The sequence below is a fragment of the Motacilla alba genome, chromosome 14, assembly GCF_015832195.1.
Source record: "Motacilla alba alba isolate MOTALB_02 chromosome 14, Motacilla_alba_V1.0_pri, whole genome shotgun sequence".
NCBI lineage: Eukaryota > Metazoa > Chordata > Aves > Passeriformes > Motacillidae > Motacilla > Motacilla alba.
The window spans coordinates 3,776,542-3,788,906 of record NC_052029.1 but is presented as its reverse complement, the minus strand read 5'-3'; the positions used below and the strand labels follow the sequence as shown (position 1 = coordinate 3,788,906).

Genomic DNA, 12,365 nt, shown 5'->3' with positions numbered 1-12,365 from the left:
TTAATTAATAAAACAAAATAGAAACTTTGTTAATTCAGCAGGTGATTTTTGCTCTGAGAGACATATCCTCCCTCCTGTCCAGATTCTCTGAATCAGGCTTGAGGAGTCTTGAGGAAAAGGAACCTTTTAAATATAGTTCCAACCTGAGTGCAAGCATTTACCATTAAGGGACCACAAACTGCTCCTCTGAGAAAATCCCTCCCTGCCCTCACAAAGAGGTTACTTGAGAAGGGACAGGATTTTTAAAATTTCAAATATTAAAATTCAGCAGAAATGACCATTTTCAATGCAGCCGGTAGAAAAAAGAAAAGCATAAAATATATAAAAAAAAAAAAAGCCAAATCCCACCTTCACAATCCCATTCAATAACTTGGTCTGTTAAGTAATTACAGCAATGCAACAAATTTGACAAACCTTCCCTACCTTGTTCCCCTCAGCCATCCTTTGAGAGAGTTAGAAAAAAAGGCACTCAAAACATCATCAGGCTAAAAAATTCCTACAATTTAGAATCAAATGCATATTTTGGACAAATCACTAAGAAAAATCCCATCTTACCGAAAAGCAATTAATGATGTTCATTTATCTCAGCTGCAGAGTACAGGGCTGAGACAGAGCTCTGTGGGTACACAACACCCCCAGCCAGCACAGGCACCAACAAACTGCAGCTCCCAACTACGCAATGTTCATTTAACATTGATTTACCACAAGATTTTGAAATGCAGAGGAGTTCACAGAACAGCTGAAGTTTGTTTACTGGCGGGATCTCTGCACATGCCTGGACTTTACCTCTCCTTTAGGATAAAACTGAACATGAGCACCAGGTCCTAGACATGAAGAACTTGTCCCTTCTGAGGATTATTTATTTGCACAATTATCATGCTAGTCCTTCCACTGGAGCAGCAGCAAAGCAGCCAACATTCGTGCCACACTTTCCAAGGGATTAGTTGTGGCTTGCATTACTCAAATAAACAGATCACTGTGCTGAAACACCTTGAAAGATCAGGCTGGCAAGCCATGTGTGACTTCTGATCACAAAAAACACAAAAGGGAAGTAACTCCAGTAAGTGAACTATTGGTTTTTTAAGATGGACTTTAATTTGGAGAGAATAAAAGGACTAACAAATATAAAGGCACTTTAACCTACATTCTCTCCTAGGGTAACATTTTTAACTTTTGGCCTGCGTTGTCTGTTAGGGGGAATTCCATCATGAGAGCATAAAGGATGTGCAGCTTTTATAAAACAGAGGCACTTCTAATGGCAGTTTCCAAACCCTGGCCTTTTGCACCTCCCCAGATTGGCTCTAAAAGCAGCAGGAACATCAACATCACTGCCCAGAAACTGAGAGGCTCCACAGGAACAGCTCCCTGCACTATTAACTGCTTAGGGCTGGCTCTGGGCCCTGCAGAAACATCCTTTTAAAAGCAGTAAAAGAGCTTTTGTTCTCTTTTCAAGTGGGAGTAAGCAACATTCAGGAGTGACATGAAAGGGACTCTCAGAGTTTACAGTACTGGAAGTTGTGACAAGCAGTTGCATCTTTTATTTCATACAAATGAAAGCTAAAAAGCTGGGGCAATTTTAGTGGATACTTTTATACTTGTCTGGGTTAGGGTTAACCAGAATTTGGGTTTGGGTTAACCAGTTTTGGGTTAACCAGAATTGCAGAGTGGAGGATCAGCTCTGCTCCCGGAACAACGTTATCTATCAGTTTTTAGTACAAAGAATGATGTAAACCACAGCCTGAACCCTTGGTGTAAACAGTTTAAATAGAATCAGAACAGAATAAAAAAGGGACCCACTCCAACATCACTGTGTCCAAGTCCCTGCTCCTTGCAGATCTTCCTCAAACAAACTCCCATGACTGAGAGCATCATCCAGATGTTGCTTGAACTCTGGCAGGAATTGTGCTGGTGCCTTGGCACTGGAACAACAAGAAAAAACCCAGGAGCAATTCTTTTTCAAAACAAAGCAGAAAGCCTCAAGTTGCCTTATGCTTTCTGTTGCCTAACATCTGTAGGGCTGGATACACAGGAAGATCAGTCCAGTGAAGCTCCACTGTTTCCTTCAAGGTGTTTTTTAACTAAACACACGGAATGCCTGACATCTATCCACACATCTCCACGAGGGTGTCTCATGAAGTGTTGTGTTCAGGGACAACCACAGCCATAAAGGTTGTACCAATTTTAGTTAATGCCATTTATTTTCACTTTTGGGCCAATACAAAGGTGTCTCAGCAAAGCCAGCCAGCCAAGACCTCAGCAGGTCCTTGTCAGGAGCTCAGCTTTAAGATCTGTGCTTGCCTAATCCACAAGCTGCTGTTCTGGATTTCTCCCTGAAGGTTCCTCCACCCTGCCCGTTCTGCAAGGCCAGCCAGTGCAGCTGCATGGTGGAATCCCACCCTGGAAGGGGCTCTGACAGCCCCTTCTCTTGGTCTGTTCATGCAAGGGCAGCTCCTGGAGCTGCATTTCCACCCTCCTTACTGTGAAAAATGTGTAGTTTATGATTGGCTTTTCACAAATATTAAAAGGAATGTTATATGGGTTATGTTAGGAAGTTACACTGTAATAATCTTTTTAAAGTAGTTTTAGGTTATAAAATATTGTTAAAATAGAAGCTATATGATGTAAGATACTTTTTTTAACTAGCTCAAGAAAGGGATGAGATGATCAAGTAATTCTTCACACAGAGATAACAGCAACAAGACACCCAGAGCCCTAAGAGAAGAGTTATTGCCTCCTTATCAGAAAAGACCAACTTTCTTCCACCTCCTTCCCTGCTTTGAGGATTAAGGGGGAGAAGTTGACAATAACCAGAGAACACCCTTTGTTTGAAAAGAATTTTTGCATCATGCATGAGATATATGAATATGCAACAGGCGGCTGCTTTTAAAGATTAACCCTTTGTTAGCAGGTGTGCTTTTGGGGCTTAATTGCCCTAGGAAAGCATCCAGACAATCTGTATTTCTTTGCTTTTACTGTCATTTATTGTCCTCTGATTGTCCAAATTCTTATTGCTCTATTTTCATTGCTATTTTTATAACTATTTCATTACTAATAAACTTTTAAAATTTTAAAACAAGTGATTGGCATTTTCCACACTTACCCTGCTGGCAGACCATGCAGACCTTCACCAGGCACTCAAAGCCCTGAGCAGCTGCCTTCAAAATGGAATTAGCTTTTGATTCTTTTCACTTCTGCTGTTCTGAAGCTAGTTTGCTGTTGGGAAACTATCAAGCAGCAGATCAACTGCACCTTTCTGATCCCAGACAAAACTACACACACCAGGAAGCAGAGATGAATGATTCTTGAGGCAAAACCAGCAGTCTGTTCCCAAAATCAAGGGAAGAGTCAAATACTGCAGACCTCTGAATATTTTAATCAGCTACAGATGCCTCATAGGTATTATTTTCCACTTCTAAAAGAATCCCAAAACAAAACCCACACAAAAATCCTGAGCAAATAACTATAACCAACAAACACTAAGTATAAATCAAGTAAATATAACAGATAGCTATTAATGCTTCAGTGGTGGATTTTCAGGCAGTGCCTGAACAGAAATATAAATGCCCCTCGGGACCATTGTCTCCCTCTGGCTTGCAGGTGTAGAATTTGGTCAGTAAATAAACTAAAAGTCAAGGTGGACAAATATTTACTAAACAAGGTGAGAGCAGCACCTTGCAAAGAGACTTCTGACTTTGCATTGCAAATTCTTTGCAGTAAATCCCCCTTTTTACATGCACAGGGATATCTGTGGGGCCAGGACCTGCCCTGGAACTGTGACAGACACACCCAGAATCCTGCAAGGGACTCCAGAATCAGAACCTCAGCAGACAAAATGTCATTTCCTTTTCATTTCCACGTGATGTATTTACAGAATGAGCTCAGATATTGCTTTGCCAGCAAACGATGGCGCTGTCAGTGTTTATTTCTGCCCTGGGAGGAGCTGCTGCCATGCCCTGGGTGGGCACAGGCCTGGCACACTCACACATGCTGTGTGCTCACACATGTTTCCACCAATAAATTTGTAAATGCAGATATTTAGACAAAGCTACACCTCCCTGAAGAAACTGCTGCAACACCTTTCACAAGAACCTCATTGATCACCTTTTAGGATAAAACCCTGAATGCCAGGACAGGATTTATGAGGGCTTATTAATTATTCTGCAGGCAATTTCTTCACGTCAAACAAAACCAAAAAAAAAAAAAAAAACAAACCAAAAAAACCCAAATACAAAACCAAGAAAAAACAAAGAAACAAGTGTGTGTTAAATCTATATATCCTAAAAGTGATGTTACACAAACAGTAACCAGATTAAACACGTGCAGGTACGGACCTTGATTGAAGTGCTCATTTAATATAATTTAGGTATCTGAAATATTCTGCTTACTTGATTAGAGTAGATTGTTTGCATTTTGATTTATTGCTTCAAGATCAGTATTCATTAAGTCACTTAATATAAAGGCACCGTTACAGCTGCTACCCTATTAAAGGCAATCATTTTTTCCCAGTCCTGTTTATAGCACAGTCACTGTTACACTAAAACAGCCTGGAACCATCCATTAATCACAAGCACATTTTCCATGTAGAACTATCTCCAGAAACAACTCCTGATGGTGAGGCCTCGTGTTCTGCACAGGAATTACAAATTATATTTTGTCTCAAATTCAAATAGTTTCAGGGAGGCCCTGGGGTAAGCTGTGCGAGAGGGTGATTCCTATTTAAATATTGCCTAGAAGTTTCAAAATGTCGTTCCTAGCAGTGTTGTGGGCCTGTGGTTTTTTGTCCCAAGTAAGAGTCTCAGTTTTCACCCAAACCAAAGCACCGAAATCAATGCAATTCCTCTGTAACTTCAATAAACTTTTTAAATTGGAATTGTAAACACAGCACTTTATCTTTCAGCACCACTGGCCAAAGACTACAGACCTGGTTCACTGGCTCTGGCTGATACATTTTACATTTATTCTTTGCCTGGTATCAAAAGGGACAGAATAATCCCGTGATGGTGACATGTAATGAACTGAACCACTGGCCAAAGAAGATTAAAACTCCAGAAAAGACACAGTATGTGCTTATCCCCTTTGTTTTATCATCTCTGGAAGGTCAGTAAGAAAACACAAAACAGACAAGATAAAACACACACAAATTGCAGCAAATTGCTGTCAGCTCCCGGGTTTGCGGCATGAGTTTATATCATGTTACCAACAGTGATTTCAAATCATCAGAACCCTGTAAACATCAAAACCCTGTAAACATCACCACCCTGGGGAACTGTGCAGGAGACAGCTCTTAGTGGCTCTGAGTTCACTGGCACTGATTAGCAACTCTCCTGGGATTAATCCACACCCAGGTTAATAGTGCCCACTCTCTGATGTAGACAACCATACTAAAATTGACCTTCAAGCCATCCTAAAATATTTATTTTCTTTTCCTAATTATGCAAGTTATTCATAGATGCAGAAAAAGAGGTTTTTGTCTATTCCATAAGTATATCAACCCATCAATAATGCAAAAACATTCAATGGGATTTATCAAAGACCAAATAAAAAAGCATTACCTGAAAATTCCAGTACTATTTCCTCATACAAAGCATGTTTTTTCTGTTGCCAGATAATGCCAATTAATATACTGATACACTCAGGAATAACAAAAAAAATTTTGCTATACTTCTTCCATGGTACAATGCAACAGGATTTCAAAGGGCTTTCATCAACACAAATTTTACAGGGTCTGTTTGTAATAATATTCTGAAAAGCAGCACTTCACTCTGCAGCTGCACCGTGCTGCTTGCCCAGGGATCAGGCATCCTATCACAGCCCCTCTGCTCCTGAGAGAAAGAATTTCTCACAGAACTCCTACTAGCATCCCTTTAGACATCCAATTATATATATTGTTACACTTACTTCTTCCCTTTCTGTGGTTTCTATCCAAAATCATTACAATTAATGGAAAAAGTTCCATGGCCTCCAAGGGATTTCATCTATTCATCTTTCCATTATGTCAAGAAATGCTGATGTTTAAAGGAATTGTGGTCCCTGTTCTGTGTAGCTTCATTAAAACTACTGTGGCAGAAGTAGTTCAAAGGCACAAGGTTTTTAAAGCTCTGAAGAAGCTTGAAAAGTTTGCCTGGTAATATATTAAAAATAGATATTTTTAGTATAATAACCCTTCAGTGAGGTACTGATCAGGTAGAGAAGATAATGGGGGAATGTGGTAAGAGAAGAAGAGCTACAGAAAAATATCAGCCAAGGTGTCTCGGGCGTCAGAGGAAGAAGCTCCAATTCTGTACTTTAAGAGGATCTGAGCAAACAGTGCAGTGTTACATTACCAGCTGATTTCAAGTGGACCAAAATTATGATTGAAACAATACTAAATGCTCAGGTTTGGGTCACTGAAAGAAGACAAATCACATTTGAAGTCACATGCAGATAAGCCACTTTACAGCTCACTTTTTAACTCCAGCTGGAGAGGGGGAAGAAAGAAAATAAAGTCATATCATCAGCAGAAAACATCATAATTTCTTCTCCAACCTCTTGAATTTAGTATAGTTACTAAGAATTATGAAAAAACCTTGTATTATTTTGTAAACAAATCCATTTTATTTAAACTACTACACAAGGACCAGAAGCAAAATGCACCTGGGGTAAATAATGGCAAGTGGGATTTTTTTTCCCCTTGACCATCTCCCAGTCTACTAAAACATTGCAAGCAATACATAAAGCCAAAGATTCAGTAAAGACTGTTATTCCTTTGGCCATTTTACTCTCATTTTCCTTAAAATTAACTCCCTCATATATTTTATTTACAGTCTCAATATTTGTATGAGAAACATCCCCAGTCACGCAAACCTCACAAGCTTCCACTCTGCACATTCTGCAAGGTATAAAGAAATTTGAATTTCACTGGGACTTTCTTCCAGCGAAGATGCAGCTGGAGATACCACTGAGCCTCAGAGGAATTTAGGGACACAGCACAATCCTCCCTAACACCAGAATCCTGGCATTTTTGGGATGGATGCTGCTCCACCACCACGCCCTCCTGTCACACCTTGCAGAGATTCTCCCAGGGCAGCAGCAGTGCCCAGTCTCCCTTTATCCTTCCTGTGGTTATCATTAAGGAGAGAAAACGATCTGCCTGGAGGATTTGGGAGCAGAGAAAGGCTTCCCATGTATTTCTGTCCCACTGAGAGAGAATTAATTGAGTGAATGGGTGCTGATCAGCCCAAGCACAGCACCCCCACCAAAGGCCCAGAAACAGATTTCAATAATTTTCCTCAACTGCTGCAAAAAGCAAGAATGGAGTAAATAAGGATACCAAGTCATTGGGTGGAGTTGTACAAAGGAAAAATGAAAGTACTGGGAAGCTGTTGCAAAGGGCAATGCTACAGCCTGTCAAAATACAGGCAATGGCCAGAGCATTCTGTATTTACACCAGTTAAATGCACATGCAGGTACAGTTAAACACACATGCAAGTACAGTTAAACACACATGCAGGTACAGTTACACATGCAGGCACAGGAGCCTGTGTCTGGAGCTGCAGGGCTTGATGAACAAACACAAACCACATCCCCTCTGCTATATTTTGCTCAGGATTTCCTACCATGCAGAACTAATCTGGTGGTTTATGTGCCCACTATGACACTTCCCAGACTTTTAATTACAGTCTGAGAACGTGGAATTGATACACAGATCCCACCCAAACATATGTGTGTGAATGGAACTGACACAAGGGTATGAAAACTGAAATCACATGTTAAAAACCTCCACTTCTGCATGGCTAAAAGCTTTTCATAGAGCAATTTTCAAATATCCAATGTGTTTGGAATGACAGAGCAAGGAAATAAAAGTCACGACTGCAGAAAAAAGTTCTTGGCACTAAGCATTATGAAAAATCAAGTACATGCTATTTCATTTCTCTCTTTTTATGCTACTTCTCTCTCACACTCAATTAAAAAACTGCATTTTTATTTTTTATCCACAGGAAAAGATTAATGCCCTTCCCCTTAAGGACACTACTTGCTCCCAAACCCGGGAGAACTCCTTTCCCTGGTGCCAAGGACCATCAACAACCTCCTGGACCTCCCTCGCAGGAATCCCAGCAAGGCTTTCAGAGGGGCTGCTGGGGGCACACAGACACAGCCATGCATCATCCCTCCTCTGCTCCCTGGCATTTCCCAGAGATGGTGCCAGGCACCAAGGCTCCTGCAATCCCTGGGAGCCAGCACCTGAGAGCAGCAGGCTGCACACTCCACTCGTGTTTCAGCCATCGCTCAAAGGAAACAAGGAGTTTCTTTTATAACCCTGCAATAGGCACCAGTTCTTCACTGAGCCATTTTTCATATCTCAGCTGTAATTCCACAAATAAGCCTTTCAAATCCAGCAAGTGCCTCCATGGTGTATCCCAGCCCCCCCTCGGGCAGAGCTGGAAACAATCCACACGGCACTTCCCGTTCCTGAAGAAATGAGCAAAAAATTGTGGGCAATTTTTCTTCTTAGTGTTTGAAATTATTCTGCTGTCCATGTGAAATGACCACTTTGGTCCTCAGTAAATTCTTTAATGAAAAAAAGAATACAAAAGAACAGCTTTATTAGCCTGGGATATGGAACACAGGGCTGAAGGTAACAAAATGGCACTGATGAGATGAACTGCATTATTTCCAGTCTCAATCTAGTGTGAACAGAATGAGATTTTCTCAACGTTTTTGGGAGGGGGAGTTGCTTTCTCACTATGTAAGCTTTGAATTTCAGCACTCACTTCAGAACATATTGCAGCTCTGCCTTCTTTTGCTTAAGCTTTGAATTCCACAGTTACAGGCTGGAGCCTTTCCCTAGTGATCAGAGATGGACTTCATTTCCATATTCAGTACTTAGCTGCTTCTTTTATCCATTTCTTACCCAAAGATGATTTCCACATATTATATTTGACCACCATCTACAATTTCCCTTTGAAATTCTTTGGGAATGAACAGAGCCATTGGAGCCCTGGCACAATTAGGGGACTACAATCTCTCTGAGTCAAATTGATGAAGCAATCAAGGCCTGGATTCTTGTTTGAATATAAAAAGACAGAATTGTAATAAAAATAGTTTATTTTTGTTTCAGTAAAATCTATATTTGAAGTCTTCTGCCACCTTCTCAAGCATTTAACTAGACTAGAAACTTTCTTATTCCTGCTGCATGAATCAGAACATTTTCAGAGAAAGCTCCCATACAAAGCTTTGGATTTAAAATCTTATCCCAGCACTTTTAACAATGAACTTTGGCTACATCACATTTCTTCTCAGACCCTACCAGGTACCAAGCATGAATACCTACTGCTCCTACTGCCACATCTCAGCAATCTCTGGAGTTCAGAACTTCTCCATTTCTTAACCCAGCACACATAGAAAGACAGCTATTTTCTGCCATTAGCCCTCTTCTCAGCTTCCTGCTTTTCTAAAAAAAAAATCCAAGTTTCTCTTTTTCAGACTCTAAAGACCTAAAAATTACTTTCCTTCTTGAAAAAAATAATTCTTTAAAGTATCTGTCATTAAACAACTACATGACATATATGGTTATTTTATACAACTATGGGGAAACATGTTCTTGTTGGTTTGATAATCATGACTGAGCAATAAATGAAAAGGAAAAAAACCCAGAACTTGGAAGCTTATTGCAAAACCAACAATGTTTCTATCATATGGATTTTGTTTACAAACCTCAGAGAATCCACAGGAATATAAAAGCATCCTCCAGCATTTTAGCACTAGTCACAAAAATCTGTGTGTGCATCCCCTCCCCAGCACAGCAGGCAGGCCAAATGCACAGTTCCAATTTTAATACTTATAAATTGTTAAACATGCTCTTTATCCTATTAAGCCATAATTCAAATGAACTTCCAAATAAGCCATTCCCATTAAACATGTCACTAAAACAGAGCTTCTGAAATACAGGAAAAATGAAAAGTCCCCTTTGAACTATCAGACAAACAAGGAGTGGGGAAATATCCAGGAAAAAAAATTATACTAAGGAAATTATTTTGAGAAATGGTTAATGCTTCATCCTTTTGCTGTGTATGACTTCAGGCAGGAATCAACTTCCCAGAGCTGCTGTGCCCTTCCCATTTCCCACTCCTGGCCTGGGAGCACTTCAGGGTAGGAAGGGAACTTAGATTGTTCAGAGCCTTTTCCTGAAACCTGAACCTGGAAGAGTTTGAACAGTGTTTTGAAAGAGAATTCACAAGTGAGTATCACTTCAAGCAAAACCCCTAGATTAGGTCCAGCAGTTTGGTGTGGGACACTCATTAGCACACTGTGAAGAAACCTCGGGCACATCCCTGGGTGTCTGTGTGCTTTTATTCCGTGCACAGCAGGAGCAGCAGCTCCTCCCTCCCTGGCACCAAGGTTGGGAGGCTCAGCTCACTAAAGGCTGTGAAGTGCCCAGCAGTGCCCAGCTGGAGAAGCCCCATGAAATGCAAACACAGATGAACCCCCCAAGAGAAGCAAACCCAAGGATTATGCTCCCCTTGAGCCCTGCAGAAGCTTCTCTGCTAGTTTACCTTAAAATGCCAAGTCAAACAGAACACCCAGCAGCCTGAATCAAACAATCACTGGGAGAAATCACCAGGACATGCATTGGTATCTAGCCCAACCTGCCCAAAAATCAGTGAGTGGATGAGCCCAGGAGCAGTGCTGGCAAAGGAACAGAGACTCAGAGAGCAAAGGGCTGAGGCTGCAAGGCAGGGAAACTGCCACTGGAAGGTTCATTAAAAAAAACCCCTCATGTCAGGTCTAAAACTGAAAAGTCTTTATGATTTCTACCCTTGAGAGTACAGAACTAATCAGAAAGGATGTGTGCTTCTTGCTTCCCTCCCACTGCCAGCCCCAGACAATCCTGTCCTTTTTAACCAAGGCAAGGATTTTCTTTTTTTTTTCTTTTTTTTTTTTCTTTTGTGCTTATCACAGTTTTTGTTATTCCGTGGGCATGACCATAGCTCTGAGAGGAGCCTCCTTAACTCCCAAAACCAGAATTAATTTATTATGGCAACAGGGGGAGAGCAGGGAACAAACATTTTCCCCAAAGGCATCAGGATTGACAGCCTACACATGGAAATGCTGAAGATCCTGATATTTTTTTTCCTGCCTACATTCCAAAATTCTCAGTTTTCTCTTCTCCTGATTCTCTCTCTGTCACCACACCACATGACACACTGCCCCATTTCCTGGAAGCAAACATCAGTGGAACTCCAGGGCACAGCACAGTGACAAGGATCTTGCACCACAGATGCTTCTGTTGGCTAAGTGCAAGGCAGGAATAGTCCTAGAAAAATGTCATGTTAAAAAAAAAAATAAATTACACTTGAACTCATGTTTGACCCATAGACAATTCAGCTCTTGGATGGATCAATTATGTAAAGCCAATATAGCTAAAATGCAAATCCTTTCAAAAATTGCATGAGAAACAGAAACAGGATAAGGAGGAAAACACATTTACCAAGGATCCCTTAGCACTTACCAGAAAAATTAAAACATTTTTGAAATAATTACTTATGATTTTCATCCTGCTGTCTTTCAACTTTTTCTTCAGAGACCTAAAAATGATGATTTTGGGTAAGCCTGAACAGCATCAGAAGCTTGCATCCTGATGTCTCAGAAGAAAAAAACATTCCCCCATTTCAACCATTAAACCCTCCAGAGACTCAGCAGGATCTCTGAGCACTCAGAAACCACCACTGTGCTCACACTGCAGCCACACTTCAGACATTTCATAGTCTGCATATTTATTCCATAAAAATTAGGTGTTTCTGATTTTAGTTTTCAAGTTAAGCTATGCTGCTTGTCCTAAAAATCCAGATTTGACATATTATTGGTAGATTTTAATTCTGGCAGACCATGGATTTCACATTTTTTTGACTGTCAATTCAGTTGAATAGAACTGCCTATAGTTTTATAGGTGCTGCTCAGCAACAGCAGTTCTGTGTTAGCAGCTCTGTGCTACATTTAGATGTCCACTCACGCAAGCCTACAGACATAGAAGTTTCATAAATAAATACATTTTCAAGGTGACTTTCTTTAAAACAGCTCAATTCAAAGATAACAATTTTTGCCTTCTGGCACTTATCCTAAAAAATATTCATTTTGCATGAGTAAGTCCGTGTAAAAGGCAAAAAAGATGCCACTACTGCTTTTAAAAATAGTTGGGGAATAAAAAAGAAAGGAAGTTACATATTTTCTAAATTCCTCTGTAGTTAATGTCACGGGAAATTTGCTCTGTAGCTTCAACTAGACAAGATGTTAAGGTCAGCCTTGGGCTCAGCTCAGCAGAGCTCAGGCAGAGGCAGAGGATGTTCCAGGCTCTCCTGTTCCTTGTCTTGATTCTCCCAGCAGGGTTT

At 40.6% G+C, this 12,365-nt stretch overlaps 1 protein-coding gene across 24 annotated transcripts in view; it reads right to left on the bottom strand.

The window, feature by feature from the left end:
• The window catches only part of RBFOX1 (RNA binding fox-1 homolog 1), a 1,167,310-nt gene that overhangs the window by 688,376 nt on the left and 466,569 nt on the right, over positions 1 to 12,365 (bottom strand). The window contains exon 1 of one of the 24 annotated variants that reach the window (XM_038151479.1): positions 424 to 456. The exons of the other annotated variants lie outside the window; for them this stretch is intronic. Within the exon in view, the coding sequence (XP_038007407.1) occupies positions 424 to 441 (18 nt within the window). The 5' untranslated portion in view covers positions 442 to 456. Of the gene's footprint in view, positions 1 to 423; positions 457 to 12,365 lie in introns of those variants that run through there. 24 annotated transcript variants of the gene reach the window in all.